Below are 21754 nucleotides of genomic sequence, written 5' to 3'. Positions count from 1 at the left end.
AACCTCTTGAAATCTAGGACAAAAGGATAAAACTGAAAATAAACAACTAGGAGATTTGCTTCAGCTCTTAACTGCCACCTTATGGTTGCAAAGCCAATTTAAAAAATCTCAAATGTCACTCTCCCTGAGAGATGACGTGAAGATTTTTAATGTTTCATATTTTTGGGGGGCTTTTCTCCTAACCTATGCTATTTTTAACTGCTCAGTTCTAGAGGAACAGATATTTCTATAGCAAGGAAGATATTTTAGCAGTACAGGAAGTTCACTTTACCAGGAATTGTTTATAATACTCACATTGTAAACAGTGAAGTCAAGAGACTGTAACTGGCACAACACAGGTATTTAACCACCAACACGATCAGGATAAATTTACAGTTTTCTTGGTTTAACTGCATCCAACAGCTGAGACCCCAGGCTGGCCTCCCTCTTCACGGCACCTTTAAAACTCTTTGCTGATTAGTTCAAGACACCATAAAGAGGAAAAAAAACTGTATTGATGCTTGCTAAAAAGCAACATACAGGGAAATGAACAGATTTCTGCTTTTAAAAAGCAACTCTCGCTTGTAAGTTAAAGGGAAAAAAGCGGGAGTGAACCATAACATCACCCTAAGTTCCTCAGATAGTTACACATATTCTAGGAAAGCATTTTGAAAAGGACTCTGAACCAGAGCCAAGACTTTCTAAAAGGATCAAAACCATTCCCAAACTAGCTGTAGCATCAAGGAAGGAGAGTGAAATCAAACATGACTCAAAACTCAAATTGCAAATCCATGCTATTTTTCAAATCCCATCCTGTTACAGAAATAGCGATTTACGGGACATTTATTCTGTTCTCAGCCAAAATTCATTTTCTCGGAGGAGAGAAGTAATCCCACGAGTAGAGATTTATAAATGACATTCAGACATTTTGCTCTCTGGTTTTATTCCTTTATTTGATAATTAGAGAAGTGTTTTTATGCAGTCTTGGGAGCCCGAGTTCTCTTCTTCTTCACCACCACAGGCTTCTGGCTACGCAGAATTGCACTGGCCCGACGCAAAGCAGCCTGGAGGAGAGAAAAAGGAAGAAATGAATAGTGAAGTCCAGATACATCTCTTCTCTCCTCAAATTCATATTTCCTAATGTTTATACACATGCTCTTTTTCTCATTCAACAGCATTCCTAAATCAAGCTTTTCACCCTTTTTTCAGTATGTGTACCAATTCTGATCACGCTCTCATAACCTTAACAGAGATATGGGCAATAAAATGCCCACTTATCAGACTACCCAAGCACTCTGGGCAAAAATTTGGCTAAGTCAACAAAAAACACACAAGATTTGGAGCAATTTTTAAGGCTTCCAGATTATTCAGCAACTGAGCCCAATCTGCCGAGACTGCTAAACCTTGGGGCAACTTACAGAAGTGGAGGTGGGGTTTGTTTTTTTTTGCTCCGTAATTTGAAACTAGCAATAGTAATAACACTTAGACTTATATACAGCTTCAGTTTTTTACAGCCCTCTCTAAGCGATTTACAGAGTCAGCCTATTGCCCCCAACAATCTGGATCTTCATTTTACTGACCTCGGAAGGATGGAAAACTGAGTCAAACTTGGGCCAGTGAGGACTGAACTCCTGGCAGTGAGCTGAAATCAGCCTACAATATTGTATTCCAAGTACTGCACCACCACAGCTCCTATGAAGTATACCTTGTTAACCAACCCACCCCCTCTCAAAATGCCAGGGCTTAGGATTTAGGGAAAAAGACTAGCACTTCCCATTTCTTTCTAGTTGGACGGAGCAGCTTGGTTTATCAGAAATCACTACTATGTACTAACTGGGTTAATGGAAGCTGTAACATCCATCCAAGTGCCACCTTGCAGAGCGAGAATCCAGAAGACTGACTTACCATGCGCAGATCCTTACGGTAATTATTCTTGCGAATAATATGGCGGAGGCTGCTGAGAGTGGCCCGTGCATTCTTGTTGATGGTGATTTTTTCGTAGGAAGTGGCTGGCTTTCGCTGGCCTGAGAAGCAGGAGTGTAGGGTATTAATGGAGCACTGTTTGCAGGTCCTGCTAGATATACTTGGTATCTAAGGTTAATGCTGGTTTTTACATGTTGTAAACCAAAGTATCTTATTACAGGCAGGAAGAGAATTTCATAATATAACTATTTATCCAGGGCTTTTAACTATTTTAAAAACACTGCTCTGTAAAAAATAAAAAAAATGACCTGGATGACTGAAAATCTCCGTAAGCATTTCTTTGCAAACTTAAGATTTACAGTAATTTAGAAGCATTTTTGACATGTTAGTTATATTTTTAGTGGCTCCGAATCATCGTGAAATGTAATAGTTACTTCTGGTTCCACAAAATTGATCTCCATATAAGTTCATTAGCATGTTATATGGAGACTCTGCTAACTTCTTTGCCCCTTGAGCTTCCATCACACTTTTCATTATCGATGGCTCGGGGTCACCATATTATTTCTATCCTTTCCTGAATCACCTAAAAAAATTGAAATTCAATGTAGAGAAAAGCAAGATTTTGCACTTAGGCCAGAAAAAACAAATGCACAGGCATAGTATAGGTGGCATCTGGCTCAATAGCAGTAACTGTGAAGGATTTTGGAGTCCTAGTGGACAATCACTTAAATATGAACCAATAGTGGGTGGCGACAGTCAAAAAAGCCAACGAAATCCTAGGCTACATTAACAGAGGGATAGAACCAAGATCACATGAAGTATTAGTAATGTTTTATAAAGGCTTAGTAAGATCACACTTAGAATACTGCATCCAATTTTGGTCACCATGTTATAAAAAGATGCAAAGACTCTAGAAAGGGTGCAAAGAAGTGCAACTAAGATGATTAGGTGGCTGGAGGTTAAAACATATGAAGCACAGCTGCAAGAATTGGGTTTGTCTAGTCTAGTGAAAAGAAGGACTAGGAGTGACATAATATTTGAGTGGCTGCCACAAAGAAGAGGTCAACCTATTTTCCAAAGCACCAGAAGGCAAAACAGGGAACAATTTATGGAAACTATTGAAGGAGAAAAGCAGGCTACAACTAGAGAAATTTATTGACACTGAGAACAGTTAACCAGTGGAATAATGGCTGCTTTCAGAGAACTAGACTGGACAGCCACTTGTCTGGAAAGTATCAGGTCTCCTGATTGAGCAGGGGGTTGGACTAGAAGACCTCTGAGGTTGCTTCCAAATTATTCTGTTCTGCCTTTTGTGTTCAGAAGGAATTTGCTTTAATTGGAATATACCTACCTGCACGCTTCTTGAGGACTACAACAATACCCTTTCCATCAACAGCTGGTTCTACTCCTACTGTCTTGCGATGTATCAGACCGTTGTAACGGAAAGAGTTACGGGCCTTAAGATTGTTGGGCTCCTTTAAAGAAAGAAAAACACTTCTATTAGAATTCATTGCAACTTACAATGAAAGGTTTTGCAAGCTAAAGGCAGAAATTTTATTTGAAAAGGGAATATGTGGGGAAAAGTATGTTCAAAGTCCAGGAAAGCTTAATAACACTCTAGAATTATTTGCAAGGAGGCTGTTAGTTTGGAAGATAGATGTGGCTCACCGTGCTGTAAGTTTGCTTGTTCCTTTTAATAAGGAAACTTGAGCAGTTGCGTACAATCATCCATTGCAGATGAGCAGACATTGTGGAGAGTTCCTGGACAAGGGAAGACCAAAAAATAGTCATAAATGCTTTATACAGTTCTTTTAATTTCAAAATCCCAGACCTGAGTGTTTGAAGTCCAACAAGTATTCTTATTCCTTTCAATACAGGTTATATTTAATGTCACTGCTGCTTTCATTTCAAGTTTATGCTTGCTATCTGATATTATTTTAATTCAATTTTTTTCTAGGTCTTTCAATGGAATGTAAAATAATGTAGTAAAAGAGCTATCTCCAACTCAATATGCTATATTCCTAATTCCTATATTTTTCATGCAAGTTGAGGACTTCAGAGTTGAACACCTGGGAAAGATTGTTTTAAAAATGAAGAATCCAACAGAAACATAAAAGACTTACAAGTTATTTGAGCAAGTTACCCTCTGCCAATAAGTGCTAGAAGGTATTCCTTTATTTTTTACTCCCCTACAGATATTGCAGCAAAGCTGAAAGAGTGGCATAAATGAAAATAAATACTTAAGGGCAACTCTTTTCCCCATCACGGTTCCTTCCATTAAAGGATTCACGAAATTAAAGCAATGTTCCTTCCAACATTACAAAATTCGCGAAAGCATGTTTTAAAAAGGAGGGGGAAATACTCCGCCTCCTTCCGCCTTAAGAGAAACAGCGTTCAGCGCAAGGCATAAATTCCTTAAAAAAAATAAATCCCACTGAGATCCAGTGAATCCGTTTCTAATAAGTTTAGATCTTGCTGTCAACACCCAGCATGTCCCGTGAAAACGTGATACTCCGAACTTAAATATAATGCGACTAAGGGGGGGGGGGCACGATTTTTCTTTCCGGCCATGATTCATAATACATAGAGACGGCGGATTAGTATTTTCGACAATGTGGCGCCTTTCTAACAATTCTCCCAGAATATTCTGCCCTTATCCCCCACTTCTACGTCCTCCATTACAGCGTCTTCCCCTTAGACCAACACGCGGCCTAGACCTCACCCTCTTGCTGATACTGCGATCGGAAGCGGAAAAAGAGGGGCTGAGCCGCTGCGGGCGGGTTTTATATGTCCGTCGCCTTTCAAGCAAGCTCCACCCCCTTCGAACTCCAGTCTCTTCCGCTCTGCAATCGCAAGCATTTCCGGCCCACGGTTGAAAGGCTTTCCCCGTCTGAGCCATCCATCCGTGTAAACCAATTCCATCATAGAGATGTGAAGAGTAGGCTGGCGACAACTAGAGTGGCACAGAGAATGGCTTCTTTCGGAAATGATCGGATGTGTTTCGGGGACTCTCGGAAACGAATCGGCTTACCTCGGCGATAGTTTCGTATGAGCTCGATAGTCGGTCGAAAACGGCCCTCCGTGAGTTCTCAGAAAGTCACGTGGGTAGGAAAAATTTTGGAATTAATTTTCTTTCATGCACGGCACATAGAACGTTGAGAAACTTTGAGGGAAGGACGCCCGCGACTCGGGACCAATCAGAAGCCGTTGGGAATGTTTCTCGGACATACTCGAATCCGTTCGTGCCCCTCATACAATAGGAAGTGTGTATTGTTTACCTCGCTCCTTTGTTGAATTGTTGTCTCTTGTGGATGCGGAGGGCAAGTACTTTTGAGGCCTGGAGCAGCATATTGCGAATTGGAAAAAAAAGTTTTTAAAAATGTAGTTATCATTGGAATTAATACAGTCTGGCTGGGAATTCTGGGAATTGTATTCCTAATAGATATGGAGAGTTCCACAGTTGTTACAGCAGGAAGCTACATAGACCAGGAAGGGTACCTAAAAGATCATTTAGTCCAGCTTACCAGAATATTGTCTGGTAAACTGGACTAAAAAAAGGGGGGGGTTAATTTCGCTAACTTGACCATGTTGAATGTTTGGGATGGTTACAGCAATTCATCCATCTTGCTAGAGGTGATTCTAGGTAGCTTCACAATCATTCAATTAAAAATGCAATATAAAGCATTACAGCAATAAATAGGGATTTAAATTTAAAATTCAGTTAAAATAAAATTGAGCAGGAGGGAGAAAGATTGAGCAAAGGGTGGTCAGGGAGGAGTTGGGCTATTATCCATTAGCCACCTCCAAAATGTCACACCCAATAGGGGCCCAGTCCAACAATTCCCTGACTTGACTAATTTACACATTAAATGTATGCCTTACATTCAAAAGCTTTAGCCTGTTTCTTCTGGCCCTAACAACAAGCCTGTGAGGTAGGTTGGTGTATGTGAGAGAGTGACATGTCCAAAGGTGAAATCTACAGAAAGAAACAACAGCAAAACCTTGGGTTTTAGCAGAATGTGTAAGGCACCAGTGTCAAACTGGATCATGTCACATGACATTGGGATGTATTAGAGCATTTTTTGCCTTTGCTGAGCCAGGGTGGGTATGGCTTGTGCATGACACATCCAGCCTCCAGGCTGCCAATTTGGTAAGACAAAACAATTTTTCAATGGTGGACTGAGCCCAGAAAATAGATTTGATTATAGATTTACAAGGTTTTTCCCCCCAGTAGATCCTTCCGATTATTCCAAAAACTTGCACTTTTCTTGCTCCTGTCAAATATTTTCCAGTGCAAGAGCAGGGGCTAGGAAGAGGGAATTAGTGTTCAGCCAGCCTCCAGGCAAATCCACATCTATATCCCCTAAAAGTTATAACATCTGCTAATCCCATGTGTCCTGTTATCCCAACAACCAAAGAAGGCTACTTCATCCAGACTGGAAAAATGACCACTTGATGGCAACAGAGAATTACTGAAACCTCTTTGCTACCACCTAGTGGATTCTCAAATGTTGCAGACTAGATCTGGTAACCAATAAATTTGAAGGTATTCCATGAATTGGTTCCCAAGATTTGTGTGAGATACTGTTAACAGAAAAAAATTTAGGCATAAACAACTACAAGGATAGGAGTTTATTAGCTTGTGTCCTAAATCAGGGGTCTCCAAAGCTGGCTGAGGAATTCTGGGAGTTGAAGTCCACAAGTCTTAAAGTTGCCAAGGTTGGAGACCCCTGTCCTAAATCACAGTTCTCCAGGTTGCAGAAAACTCAAGAAGATATTCAAAACATTCAAATAAGTTAGTAATAGTAATGGGGCAGCCAGATTCAATTAACATTGTAAATGATTGTTAGATGAATCTGGCTGCCCCATTGACTTTGCATGTCAGAAGGTTGCAAAAATGGATCACATGATCCCAGGACACTGCAACCATCATAAATAGGAGCCAGCTGCCAAGAGCCTAAATTTTGATTACATGATTGTACAGATGTTGCAATGGTCAAGTGTGAAAAAAAGTTGTGAGTCACTTTTTTCAGCGTCATCATTAACTTCAAATGGACACTATAAAAATAAATTCAATCTTAACAACTGATTAATCAATGAAGACTGAAATTTCCTATTATAGTTGGAAAGTTTCTGTACTTCACCTCCAATTCTTCTATTAAAACACCTTACAATATTAAAGTACTGTATTTGTAATTCTTGCTTCATTTATTGTATCACGCTATGAAAGTCTTGACAAGCTGTGGGATCCTTTGGATCCATTCATGAATCAGGAAGTGCCTTGCCTTACGTTAAAAAAAAAAAAAGGACATTGGCGTATTTTTCCTTAACTCAAATCCCCAATTAAGATTTAGAGTCAAATATAGGGAAAATAAAACATAGCATTATTGAAAGAAATAGAAGTATTCCTCATGAGCGTCAAATTATTCTTCGGTATTCCATGGTCTTGAAAAGTTTTACAAACACATTAAAAATAGGGTTGGGGTTTAAATCATGGGTTGTAGCCATTATCATGACTTGATTTCTGGTGTGCAATGATCCTACCTAACCCATGTAACTTGAACAAGTTATAGGGCCAATCTGGGGTGTCTCTCAAATGTTACAGGAGGCTTTGGAGAGAAGAAGATTGGACTTCAGAAGTAACTAATTCTCTGTGATTGTATGAGCCAGTGAAACAGGCTGCACATAACATGGTGTGTTTTCTGCTCAATATCTTCAGAACTTGGATGGTCATCTGGGATAGTGGATCCTGCCCTGAATGGAAGGTTAGACTACATGACCTCCATGGTCCCAACTCTATGGTTCTTACATGCAAAGCATAAGTAAACACATCTCTACTATTTCACTCCCAACCATCTTGCATCTGTGATGTTCTCTGCTCCTTTCAGTTAATTTCCTGGGATAGTTTTATTCCCTGAGAACAAAGCAACATTAGTCTATAATGGGATATTTTTTCCCACCTTTCCCCCACCCCTCACCCTACTGCATATCCACCCGCTGAAGAAGTAACTGGGTCCCACCCTTACCAGACTTTGCAACGCCTCCCCACGCACAGCAATTAGTTATGCAAACACTTCCCTTTTATCTTTTCTGCAGAACATTACTTTTTTCTGCATTTGCACCTTTTGTTCTGCCTAGGATTTAGATGATGTTTTTAATGCTGCCTTGTGACTCGCTTTATCTCTCTCAGTGTGTAATCTTTCACACTACCCCATGATTTGTGTTGTACTTCCTTGCTGTCTCACACCTTCCCTTTTTCCATTTATTTTCTCCTACCATGTAATCTTTCTTTGCTCTCCCCCCTACCCACTTTAAAAATATATTCTATCCACTTCCCCCTCTTAACTCTTCAGATCTAATTTTACACCGTTCTTCTGCAGCCCTGGCTTTGTAAATTGCTTTTAGCAGTTATCTGCAACAAATCCTAATGTGGTCTGGATCTGGAAGAAACACTAAAAAGGCAGCTTGGATGCCCATTCTGCAACAGAAGTGGGGTTGGGGTGACCCATTGATACCACCACGCCAGGTGATTTGGTGAGTAACCAGTAGACACTCCAACCTCTATAGTTCCTTTCCTGTGGGGCGTCCCCATTTCAAAATGGAAGAAGTGACTTCATATCTAGCAATCCATGCAAATTTGATCAGATCAAACCAATTCAGTGCAAGATGGTCACCTTTAAAGCCCTGCATGGCACAGGGCCAGGTTATTCCAAGGACCGCCTTTTCCCAGTTACATCTACCTGACATACTAGACCAGGCATATCAAACTCGATTTCATTGAGGGCTGCATCAGGGTTGTGTTTGACTTTGGGGGGGGAGGGCAGGGTGTGTGTGGTTGGGGTGGGCGTGGCCAGCTCAATGTCACTCGTGTGGGGGGCGCTTGCGGTAGCCCAAGCACTCTGCCAGGGAAACTAGGTTCCCGAGCTCCGTTTTGGGTTGCGACGGCCTCCTGCAACACTGCCAGCGAAAGCTAAAATTCCATTTTCACTGGTAGAGGTACCTTGGGCCAGTCCTTCGCTGTTTCCAGGATGGCCCCGTGGGCCAGATCTAAGCATCCTGTGGGCCGCATCCAGCCTGCGGGCCTTGAGTTTTGACACCCTTGTACTAGACTGAGGAAATAGATTATATTATGGGTTGTTTCAGTAAGAAGGTTCATCTAGTGCAGGTGTCAAACTCAAGGCCCGTGGGCCATATTCAACCCACAGGTTGCTTAGATCTGGCCAGCGGGACCGACCTGGAAACAGCGAAGGACTGGACCGCAGTGCCTCTGCCAGCAAGAATGGAGCTTGGAGAGCTGCATGCTCCATTTTCACTGGCAGAGGGTTGCAGGAAGCCATCTCAGTTGAAAATGGAGCTCAGGAGCCCATTTTTGTTGGCAGAGTGCTTGGGCCACCTTCACAGGTGCTCCTGACACGAGTGACATCAAGCTGGCCACACTCTGCCCCCCCCCCCCAAAGTCAAACACAACCCTGATTCGGCCCTCAATGAAATCAAATTTGACACCCCTGATCTAGTGGGACCTAGAAGAAGGAAGGGCCTTCTCTGCAGTGGCTCCTGCCCTTAAAACATCATCCCTGCAGAAAAGATTGGCCTAACCCTGAAACTCTTTCGAAAGGCCTTGATTTTTCTAGTGGGCCTGGTGACTTCAGGGTGATACATAGTTCATCAAGTGGTTTTTCGATTGTTGTTATTGGGGGAGTAGACGGGGGTTTACTGGGTTTTATAGTTGGAGTTTTATTTCTTTAAGTTACCCGGAGTCACCATGAGACACTTGGGTGGCCATATAATTTTTTTAAATCAGGGATCTCCAACCTGTGGGCCGCAGCTTACTACCGGCCATGGACTATTCGCAACCAGGCTGCCCAACTCACACCAGCAGCAGGTGCTGGCCCTCGTTGGCGCCATTCGCACAAGCGGCATGTGTGCATACCTACAGCTCACAAAATGAAGCTGTGTGCGTACACACCTGCCCTTCGCACAAAACCATCCCCCCGCACCAGGCTGTCAACCCAGAAAGGTTGGGGAACACTGTTCTAAATTAATTTTTAAAAATGTTAACGTACAAGGATATTTCTGGATTTTCACATTCCGATCAACCTCTCCATTTGGGATTAACACAATGATAGCAAAGCTACAACATGTATGTCGAAGGTGACACCCATTATGTTTTGCTGACATGCCAGTGTTCACCAACACCTGATAGTGATTCTCAAAAGCACACCCCATTCTTGCACGATTTTTGGAGGCTGAGCAGGAATGCAGTATGCTCTCACGCAGCCTCCAGAACCTCAAAAAAGAGTTTGTCTTATTTGTATTTCATTTTTGTAATTTGACGTTTCCTTCTATAATTCATGGAATCACCATGGTTGAACTATATTTTTAAAAAATAAATAAATTTGTCAAGAACTGGTTTTCCTTTGTTCAGCAGGGATGTGTGACACATCAGCATTTTCCAAATTTTTGACATGCTAAACTCAAACGGTTTGCCGTCACTGGACTAAGACCCCCGAACATAGGACCTGCCATTGGGTATCGTATCAGGGTCAGCTTTCCAAAACTGTTTTACACTGGTAGACAGTGTAAAAGTTGCTAGAGTTCTTAAGGTTTACTTAGATGACCTCCAGGGAGTATGAAATTAAGATCACGTGAAGTTCTAGTATCACTTTAGAAAGTAAGACCACGCTTGAAATACTGCATCCAGTTCTGGTCACCACAATATAAAAAAAAAAGATGTTGAGACTCTGGAAAGAGTGCAAAGAAGAGCAACAAGAATGATAAGGGGGCTGGAGGTTAAAACATACGAAGAAGGAATTGGGTATGGCTGGTCCAATGAAAAGAAGGACTGGGAGACATGACAGCTCTGTTCCAATATTTGGAACTCCTACAAAGACGAGAGGTCAAACTATTTTCCAAAGCACTAAAAGACAAGAAACAATGGATAGAAACTAACCAGGAAGAGAAGCAACATAGAATTAAGGAGAAATATGCCAATAGTGAGAGCAATCAACCAATGGAATAGCTTGCCTTCAGAAGTTGTGGGTGCTCCATCACTGGATGATTTCAGAAAGAGGCTGGACAATGATTTGTCTGAAATGGAACAAGGTTTTCCTGCTCAAGCCAGGGATTGGACCTCTAAAGTGACTTCCAACTCTATTTTTCTGTGTTCTATATTTTATGAATCATTGATGTGTCTGGAATGAAGTTGGAGGACGATGTTCCTTACTACAGTGAACAATCTGTAAAGTAGTAAATGAACTCCGAATTCAATAAAAACCATTTGAATCTATTTATCCCATGCTTAGTTTCCTTGCCGATAGCACTGAACAAGCATATGTTTAGTGTTTATAATGATTAGAATATCGGCTGGAATTAGGAAGAACCACTGGATTTGCCTTCAGACCATCACTTTCTTCCCAAAACTGGAGTCCCAAAGACAAAATAAGAGCTACATGCGACAAAATCTGCTGGATCAGGCCCTGACCAGTCTCCTGTTTCTGCAGTGATGAACCACAGTTGGTCCATTGGAGAAGATTCAAAACCTGAACCAAGGAATGAGACTCAACTTACTTCATCGCTTCCCTAGGATTTAAAATCACCTGCCTAGTATGCAGGAATTATTGGCACGTTAGCAGCTATTGATAGCTTGATCCTCCGATGAACTTCTCCAGTTCCTTTTTCAAACCACCCAAGTTGGCTGCCATCACTCCAACCCCTGGCAATGAATTCCCGATTTAATTATATGCTGGGCGAAACAGCCTTTCTTTGCCTTGAGCTTAAATCTTCCTTCGGTTTAGGTTCCACAGATGACCTTGAGCTCTAAGATTGGGTGGGGTGGGGTCGGGGGATTTCTTTTTGCATTATGGATGCCGGGAAAGGCTCTGAATTCCTCTGTCATGTTTCCTCTGTCTCTCCTTTGTTTGAAGCTCTTTAACTTTTGTAAAACCTCACAACTCAAATAATTAGAGAGCTGAAGAAGGTGTTTAATGCTCTGGCTCCAATTGCTGTGCTGTTTCTTCATTAAACTCCTTCTTCAGCCCACTAATTATTTGGGGTGCCCTGTTTTACAATAAATCTTGAGTTCTTTAAATGTAGGACCCAGAACATCTGCAGGAAAGGGTCCCGTATCTCTTATATGCATTCAATGATGATGTGGTTGGGCCTGTCCTACTGGCTGTCTAGACTCCAACATGCACCCCTATTCAAATCATAAGTCTCTAGCCGCATCTCTCATAGTAAAAAAGATTGATTTATTAGAAGTTGATATGTCAGTGTTTCCCGGCTGCACCAACTCTGACACATCATTCATTTCACCCTTGACCCTGGTCTTCCCCCCACCCCCAGGATGTATATTTTCCAATGAGACACATCCATAGCCAAGAGTCACCAATCATGCTCTCCAGTAATAATTTTGCGTGCCAAAAACTTCAGTTGCCAAAGCGATTATCTCAAGCTTTTAAGGAATGCACTGCTTTCCACCCTCCCTTTCTGCTGACAACTAAGAAGACCAAAGAAGTATTTTTTTTAGTTGACATTCAGCTCCCCTCATTTATTTTTTCTTTTTTTAATTTTTATTGGTTTTTAAAACAAACATAAACAAACAAAACATAAAAACATCAAGCCATCTTCCATATATATACATACATACAATGTGCCGGTTGGTTTACAAATTGTTTTGTGCTTCCATTTCATAGTCTTCAATTACAATTACATTGTATATACTCTCCTATTTTCAATCAAATATTAAATACATTAATGTCATTATTAATCAATCATTTGACTATACTTTTATTCATTCATGTTTTATGAAGTAATCATATTTTACTTAATTTGTTTTATGACGGTTCATATTATCATCCCAAATCTATCCTAAAATCATTTTCTAGATATAATAAGAAAAGAGTACATCTTTAAATATTTATTATTTTCTAAGAATCTACATATTTCATTACCATGTTTTATTGTCTAACCACTGATAGAATAGATCCCAAATTTTATAAAATTGTTTATCATCTTGTTCTCTGATTTCAAATGTCAATCTACTCATTTCAGCACATTCCAATATTTTCTTCATGATTTCCTCCTGTAAGGGTATTTTCTCATTTTTCCAGTTTTGGCAAATACAATCCTAGCCGCTGTTAATACATTTATAATTAGGTATTTCAATTCTTTACTATATATTTCAGGTAAAATTCCCAATAAAAATATCTCTGGTTTCAAGTCTATATGCTTTTTTGTCATTTTTTCCAACCACGTGTGGATTTTAGTCCAATATTTTTTGGCATCCGCACAAGTCCACCACATAGGGTAATATGAGCCTGGTATCTGATGACATTTCCAACATTTTTCAGATTTGTTCTTGAACATACTTGCTATTCTTGTCGGGGGGAAATGCCACCTGTAAAACATCTTATACAAATTTTCTTTATATGCTGTTGACATTGTCATTTTATAATTTTGAGACCACAGTTTTTGCCATTTCTCTAGATCAATCCCATATCCAAAATTCTTCCCCCAAGCAATCATAGTTTCTTTAACTTGTTCTTCTTCTAGTTTAATTTCTAATAGATATCCATACAATTTTTTAATCACCTTTTCATCAGTACCTGTCAAAATCTTATCTAAGTCAGTCAGTTTATCATAGAAACCTTCTGTTTTAGAATCTTTATCATACCTTGAATGTATTTGCGCATATGAAAACCAATTCATCTTTATACTTTGTTCCCCTAGTTTTTGCATAGATTTAAGTTCACCCTTTTCATTCAGTATTTCACCATATCTAACTGGGTAATATATTCATCTTGATTGTTGATATTCTCCCTATTAATGACAGTTGTAAATTTTCCCATTTCGCCAGATCTAGCGCTATCTACTGCTTAAGTTTGATATAATTATTCTCTTTTAGTGTACTGCATCTTGCTGTCAAATATATCCCCAGGTACTTCATCTTATTCGTGACCTGGATTTTCAATAGATCTGCCAGTTCTTCCTTTTGTTTTTATTACATATTCTTTGTCAAGATCTTTGTCTTATCTTTATTTATTTTCAAACCAGCCACCTTTCCATATGTCTCTATCTTTTCTATCAATTTTGATGCTGTTTCTAGTGGGTCTTCTAAAATGAAAACTAGATCATCCGCAAATGCTTGCAATTTAAATTCTTCCTTTTTAATTTTCATCCCTTTTATATTCTTTTCATCTCTAATATTTCTATTTAGCACTTCCAAGGTTAAAACAAACAACAGAGGTGATAGTGGGCACCCTTGTCTTGTTCCTTTTCTTATATCAATAGAGTCTGTCAGTTCTCCCTCTATCATTTGCCATTTGCTTATGATATATAGATTCTATTGCTTGAATAAATTTTTTAGCAAAGCCCATCTGTTCCAGCAGTAATAACATGAATTGCCAATTCACATTATCAAAAGCCTTCTGTGCATCTAAAAATATCAAAGCCATTTGTTTTTCAGGATGTGCCTCGTAGTATTCCAAAGTATCCAAGATTACTCTCATATTGTCTTTAATTTGTCTCTTTGGCAGAAATCCATTTTGATCAGGATGGATAAAATTGTTTAAGTATTTTTTAAGTCTTTCTGCCAATATTGGAGCAAAAATTTTATAATCTGCGTTTAGTAAGGAAATAGGTCTATAGTTCCTGATTTGTAATGGATCGGCCTCCTCTTTTGGAATAAATGTAATATAAGCTTCTGACCATGATTTAGGTATCCTCTTCTTTAACATAACTTCATTCATAACTTCTAGCAATGGAAGGTTCAGCGATTCTTGTAATGTTTTGTAAAATTCTGCCGGAAGTCCATCTGGGCCTGGTGCCTTTCCATTATTTTGCTTCTTGAGTGCTTCAGTTAACTCCATCATCGTTATATTGCTTTCTAACATTGTTTCAATCTCTTTAGGTATCTGGGGTAGATTAGCATTCTGTAAGTACTGTTTAACTCTTTCCTCATCAATATTCTCTTGTGTGTATAGTTTCCCATAATAGTCTCGTATGATTTCCTTCTTCTCTTTACTACCATAGCAAACTTGGCCTTGGTCGTCTATTAATTGCAATATTTTCCTTGATTCTTTCTCCTTTCTCAATTTATATGCTAACCATCTACCTGGTTTATTTGCATCTTGAGCTCCCCTCATTTCTTGAAGGTTACCTGTGCAACACAAAAAGAAAACAAATTTATTGCAGGTCTAGAACTTAGGGTTGCGAACCCCCACCCCAGGTTTGGTTGGGTTTTCTGCATGGAACCTCGTCACTAGGCAATCTGCTTGGATGTTCCTACTCTTTACCCAAGATGCCTCTGATAAGGGGTAGCCCTTCCACTTGATTAAGTGTTGAAGTTGTCTCCTGTGCCACCTCGAATCGAGGATTCACTGCACCTCATAATGGGTTTGGCCCTCTATGACCAGGGGTCCGGGGGTTCACAAGATGGTGGCCTCGGGGTTGATCCCACCACGGGTTTTAAGAGGCTACTATGGAATACCGGGTGTATTTTCCCTAACAATCGGGACAACTTAGTTGCTCAGTGACTAGATTGATGACCTTTACTATGGGGAAAGGTCCCATGAGCTTTGGCCCCAACTTCTTACTACGGAGCCTTAATATCAAGTATTTGGTGGAGAGGTAAACCTTCTCCCCCACCTGGAATGGCCATTGCGGGGCCCGATGTATGCCTGCCTGTTTCTTATAGTTCTGTCCCACTTTTGCCAGCACCTTTTTTACATTCTCCCAAGTTGCTTTTGGCATTGACATCCAATAGATCAGGCTGACTGAAGAGGGGGAATCCCTTGGATACTCAGGCATTGGGACAAAGTCCATGCCGCTCACTACTTTGAAAGGGGTTAGTCCCATGCTACTGTGAACAGCATTATTGTTCATGACCTCTGCAAAAGGCAGAAGGTCCGCCCAATTAGATTGCTGATAATTCATGTAGCACCTCGGATACTGCTCTACCATGGCGTTCAATCTCTCTGCCCCCCCATTGATGCTTGGATGAAAAGCTGAGCTAAGGCCCTGGGATGTCCCAATAGTCCACAGGAACTCCCTGAAAAATTTAGCTGTGAACTGGACTCCTCTGTCTGAGATAATTCTCCATGGCTCTACATGCAGGTGGTAGATGTGTTTCAAAAACAGCTTGGCTAACTGGTGGGCTGAGGGTAGCCCGCTGCATGGTATGAAATGCGTCTGTTTGGAAAATAAGTCTATTACAGTCCAGATCACTGTGTTTCCTCCACTTTTCGATAACTCATCTATGAAATCTATTGCGATCTCTTCCCACAGCCTTGTTGCAATCTGTAGCAATCCGGAGTGTGTGTGTGTGTGTGTGTGTGTGTTCCTGCTAATTTTTTTATTGTGGTGCAAATGGTGCAACTCTTCATATAACTGTCCATTTCTTTCTTTATGCCAGGCCATCAGAATTGCCTTCGAGCCAAGTGTAAAGTCTTTAAGAACCCGAAGTGGCCTGCCAGTTTGGCGTTGTGGCTTCTCTGAAGGACTAGAGTATGTAGGGATTCTGGGATGTAGAGTTTTATTCCTTTCCAGGCTAGGTCATCTCTTTTCATTAAGATGTGTTGATTGTCCAGGAACCAACGGTCTGCTAGCAGTTTGGTTTTTAATTTTGTGGTTAAGTCATCTACAGATCGGTCATTGTTGCCTGGTGGCTACTTGGGCAGCTATTTGGGTAGGGGGGATAATGGTATTTATAATCTCCTTCCTTTTGCATTTATACTGGGGCATGCAAAATCAGCCAGAAAATCCTTTCCCCCCAGGATGTGTTTTAACATGAAGTCGAATCGGTTGAAGTATTGGGCCCAGCGGGCTTGTTTGGGTGATAGTTTTCACGGGGTCCTAAGGCTTTCCAGATTTTTGTGGTCAGTCCAATTTTGAATGGCTTCTGGCCCCCTTCCAGCAGGTGACACCAGGTCTGCAGTGCCCACCTTATCACAAAAGCCTCTTTTCCCCATGTGGCCCATCACCTTTCTATGTCCCTGAGTTTGCAGTAGGTGTAGGCACAGGGCTGTAGGTTTCCTTGGTCGTTTCTTTGGAGTAACACTGCTCCCATTGCCACGTCACTGGCATCTGATTGAATGACAAAGTGTTGTTCGGGGTCAAGATGCTTCAGCACTGGTTCTTTTGCAAACAATTCTTTCAGCGTTTCAAATGATTTTTGGCAAGTTAGGTCCCACTGTAAGGGTTGTCCCAGGTGGGGTTTTGTTTCTGTACTCCCTGTCTTTAGAAGGTCCATCATGGGTTTTGGCAATCCTCATGAAGGAGGGGATGAATTGCCGGTAGAAGTTTGCAAACCCCAGGAAGCTTTGTAGCTGTCTGCGGGTGCCAGAGTCTTGCCAACTGAGGACAGCTTGTACTTTGGCTGGGTCCATATCTATGCCTTCATTGGAGACTCGGTAGCCCAGGTAGTCCAACTGTGTGTGGTGAAATTCGCATTTCAGCAGCTTGACATACAGATTTGCTGCTAGAAGTTTTTCCAGTACTTGGCACACTAGAGGTACGTGGTTGTCCATTGTCTCAGTGTAGATGGGAATGTCGTTCAAGTAGACAAGGACCTCCTTATAAAGATGTTCATGTAGCACCTCATTTATTAATTACATGAACACTGCTGAGGCTCCCTATAGTCTGAAAGGCATGGCTTTGAATTGAAAGCTCCCTAGGGGGCAGATGAACGCTGTTTTCCATTCATCTTCCTCCCTGATGCGGACTTGATAGTATGCTTCTCTGAGATCTAATTTGGTAAAGATCTTTCCTTTGGCCAGGTGGGATAGCATGTCCTTCATGAGCAGGATGGGGTATAGATTGTGTATTCATAGTCCGTTGATCGCTCTAAAATCAATGCATAATCTCATAGTCCCATCTTTTTTTTCTTTGAGCAGGACTGGGACTGATGGCTCAATGAAACCCCTTATTAGTTTTTGTCTATATATTTGCGCATTTCTTGCATTTCCTGGGGCGTCATGGCATACATTTTGGGCTTTGGTAATTTTGCCTCAGGGATGATTTCTGTGGCGCAGTCTGTTTCATGGTAGGGAGGTAGGATGTCACATTCAGTCCCGCTGAACACCTCCGAGAGGTCCCAATATTCTTTTGGAATCTGTCCGGCCCCTGGGGTTTTGTTGGAGGTGGCTGCCAGTTGCTCTGGTGAACTCTCTTTGTTGACCCTTCTTGTGGACACCCCTAATTGAGATAGTAATATTTATTTATTTGTATCCCTCCTTCATTATTTTTATAAATAACTCAAGGCAGCGAACATATCCAGCATCTTTCCTCCTTAGTTTACTCACAACAGGAACTTTGTTGAAATGGGTTGGGGTGAGGAATAGTGACTGGGCCAAGTCACCCAGTTGGCTTTCATGGCTGAGGTGGGACTAGAACTCATGGGCTCCCACTTTCTAGCCTATAATAATTAGTAATAGATAATTACACTATATTATGAATTACCATGGGACTTGTTGCTCTTTTTGATAAAACCAATTGATGTGGCTCTGCACTCAAGTCCCCCACTGCACTTACTTTACTCCTTTGATTTCCTTTCATAAAATGAACCCAATAGTTGTATTTCTCCAAGCAAATTGTCTTTCTAGATGCTATGACAAAGTTTGCATGAAGGGTGGAAAGATCTCGGCTAAGGATCTCAGCCATCCTAATGCCATCCAACTATGTTAGGTCTCAACTCTTTGAAGGCCCACCCATCATGGCTAACAGAACATTGGGAGTTGTACCATAGTTCAGCAGATCTCAATGGGCCAGTTATTTGAGAGAGAGATTATCTGCCTGCAGAACACCTCAAATTTAATCCTTAGATTCCCCAGTTATAATGCCTTTGATGGCAATTGATTGGATAATTCACTTCCAGAATAATGAGGGAGTTTGTTATGGGATGCCTTGATGAGCAGGTTATTTATTCCTCAAGATAGTAAAATATAAGATAGTACGCTTGGGTTTCCTTGGCCATCATTCAGCCTGACAAAAGAATTTGCTTTCCATGAAAACTAAACATAACATTTTGATTAATTTCTTACAGCAAAGGCAGCTTTCTTGCCTTTCCTTCTTAGAGAGATGGCTGAATTCTGCAACTTCCCCCATTTCAAACAAAAATTCCAAGGGAAAACCATGATGAGGGCATTTCTCCCTTTGCATTTTTTGAAAATGGGAAACGTGGGCAGCTGGAAAGGCTTCAAAAGGATGAAAAGATCCTGACTGAAAGCACCACCAGCAGTGCCATCTTCTGCCAGCTCCAATAATAAAGTGAGTTCAAAAACCTCATTTGAAGAAATCAAAGAACATTCTCATGCCTCCTGAAAATTAAAGAGTAAAACAGAAGCCTTTTTCTCAGAGGAAAGAGATGGCGAAGGAGAGTTTGGGCCAATATTTCTTTCCTTCAGATTTCCATTAATCTTCAGAGCTTGTGTGTGTGTGTGTGTGTGTGTGTGTGATGTTTGAGAATTTGTGTCAGGAAGGACAGAGATGATAATACATAATTGGTTGCTTTGCGGGTTGATTGATTGGGAGGGAAATTGATATTACATTGATTATCTCCTGCCACTCCGCATGAAGTGGGGTAAGTGATTTACTGCAAATGATGTTGACATTCAAGCTACTGATGGGCCTGTTCTGGGTGAGAGAGAGAGCAGTCATTTTTGTTGCAAAAAGCAACTGAAGTACCAAGGATGAAGTGAGGACTAAAAATCGACCATCAGGATAATGGCGAGGACCTCACAGAAGCCCCAAGTCAATGCAGGCTCATAAGAAAGACAGAGACAGAGACAGAGACAGAGACAGAGACAGAGAGAGAGAGAGAGAGAGAGACAGACAGACAGACAGACGCACTCATGCTCAGAGGAAAAAAACAGATATCTTGCTTGATATGGGCAGATATAAACATTGAATGAATAAATAATCTAGTTTGCAGTTCTCCTTTTTCAGCAGCCCCTTTCTCCTTTCAATTTCATTTTTCATCTTTTGTCTCTCTTAAGACAAAATGTATAGGAACCTACTCTGTACCTTTATATTATAAACTTTCATGGATTATAGTTTATTGTACTGTACTGTAAGTCAGCAAAATGATCTGAATCGGGGACATGAGCAGCAGAGTACTGTGGATTAAGAGCGAGACTTCTAGTATAAAATCCATTGTTTTTGACAAGCAAAAATATTACTGTGTTCTAGCATTGGAAAAAAATGTTTCTTCAAATAGAACAGTGCTTGCTATGCAGATATCTATATCTATCTATCTATCTATCTATCTATCTATCTATCTATCTATCTATCTATCTATCTATCTATCTATCATCTATCTATCTATCTATCTATCTATCCATCTATCTATTTATCTATCTATCTATCTATCTATAACTTCAACACAGAATTTTAACTGTTGGCAAGAATTAATTTATAAGCACTGATTTTGCTCAATTAAATAAGTAGGTAAATGCACTGCTATGTATCTCAGATAATTGTGTATTGAATACATATTTTCACATTTTAACTGTACATTCTTTTTGCAATTCACCTTGGAAGATAATATTAAAATATTGATCATCTTTAGAATTAGACATTTTTCTTTTAAAATTATTAGTAACCTAGTTTCTGTATATAGATTCATGATACATCTAATAGAACAACAATAATATTGACATTTTGCTGTTACACTAACCTGTACCAAATAAACCTTTTGTACTATAATTATATTTGGGTAACATCCATTCATGATTCAACCTGAGCTAATTAAAATATTCAAAAGTGCTCATAAGTCAGTATCATTTATATATAATATATTTTTTCAAGGCCAGAGCATTTTCTTGAAATATTGGCAAAGTTGGTTACCCATTCTATGTTTCTATACAATTCTCTAATGAATTAATACATTTAGATTTTAGGTAGTTATTATGCTTTCAAAAATATTAAAAACAATAATATCAATTTAAAAATGTGGATCTGCCTTGTAGAATAAAAATAGAAAACATACAGAGAAAAAATATGAGTTGAAAACGATTTACATTGGGTACATTTTGTATCCCATGTGATTTATCATCAAGTAACAAGAATGGAGTCTCACTCTGCTCCAAAGTCTCCATTTTATTCCTCAAGTTTTGTTCCAAACTCTTCTTCTTCTGCACATAATTCACAAAGTAATCATAAGTGGTATGAGAAAATGCCAGGGGGGAGATTCCACTGGTATTTCTACCCACAGGATGGTTCATTTTCAAAAACATCTTTTCTCTCTACTCCTGAAGTCACGGCTGATCACCTCCGTGGAGAATACAGAATATAGAACAATAGAACTGGAAGTTATTAACTTGGAGGTCCTAGTCCTACCCTCTGCTTGTGTAAGAGAATCTATAATACTCTGGAAAAATGGCTGTCCAATCTTTTCTTCAAAAACTCCAGAATACTGCTTCACAGTGCTTTTAGTCCTCTCTAAGAAGTTTACAGAGCCAGCATATTGCCCCCAACAATCTGGCTCTTTATTTTACTGACCTTGAAAGGATAGAAGCCTGAATCAACCTCAAGGTTGTCATGATCAAACTGCTGGCAGTTGGCAGACTTAGTCTGCAATACTGCATTCTAACCACTACGCCACCATTGTTAGGATTTTTTTTTTCATACACTGTAGTTCCAGATATGCAGAATTGGAAGGTAACAAAGCTAGAGAAATTAGCCAATCTCTTTGCTTACTATGGATTGCACAGGTAAAATGAGGACAGTATCATTCAATAATGAGTCACTATTGAGGCTGCAGGAGCAAAATATGGATCAGCCATTAGATAACTATTTTCACTTTGATAGTTTTCTGTCCGCCCAAGGATGGTTAGAGATACTTTAACTCAAGAGCGAT

General features: G+C 40.2%; 2 protein-coding genes across 2 annotated transcripts in view; one reads left to right on the top strand and one right to left on the bottom strand.

Annotated features, from left to right (window-relative positions):
* Nucleotides 1-905: 905 nt before the first annotated feature.
* On the bottom strand, nucleotides 906-4776 carry RPL28 (ribosomal protein L28). The gene is made up of 5 exons (XM_026682376.2): nucleotides 4625-4776; nucleotides 3571-3663; nucleotides 3254-3377; nucleotides 1885-2003; nucleotides 906-1043 (listed from the first exon to the last, which is right to left on the bottom strand). Exons 2-5 carry the CDS (start codon nucleotides 3649-3651, stop codon nucleotides 954-956), a joined length of 414 nt encoding a protein of 137 aa, XP_026538161.1. The 5' UTR covers nucleotides 3652-3663; nucleotides 4625-4776; the 3' UTR covers nucleotides 906-953.
* The window catches only part of LOC113421796 (germ cell-specific gene 1-like protein), a 32330-nt gene continuing 15350 nt past the window's right edge, over nucleotides 4775-21754 (top strand). Inside the window, exon 1 of the mRNA XM_087946514.1 lies at nucleotides 4775-5007. The gene's annotated coding sequence lies outside the window, so the exon portion shown is untranslated. The remainder of the gene's footprint in view (nucleotides 5008-21754) is intronic.

The sequence above is a fragment of the Notechis scutatus genome, chromosome Z (assembly GCF_049901735.1).
Source record: "Notechis scutatus isolate UNSWTSFEM ecotype Mainland chromosome Z, rNotScu1.2, whole genome shotgun sequence".
Classification (NCBI taxonomy): Eukaryota; Metazoa; Chordata; class Lepidosauria; order Squamata; family Elapidae; genus Notechis; species Notechis scutatus.
The sequence above is the reverse complement of the archived record's forward strand: the minus strand, read 5'-3'. Positions and strand labels throughout refer to the sequence as shown.

Excerpts from the sequence above, each read along its gene's own strand:
- RPL28 (XM_026682376.2), bottom strand. The coding sequence starts at position 3,651 with ATGTCTGCTCATCTGCAATGGATGATTGTACGCAACTGCTCAAGTTTC. Across the intron at positions 3,378-3,570 it reads ACAAGCAAACTTACAGCACG|GAGCCCAACAATCTTAAGGC; the intron begins GTGAGCCACATC and ends CTTTCTTTAAAG. Across the intron at positions 1,044-1,884 it reads ACCGTAAGGATCTGCGCATG|GCTGCTTTGCGTCGGGCCAG; the intron begins GTAAGTCAGTCT and ends TCTCTCCTCCAG.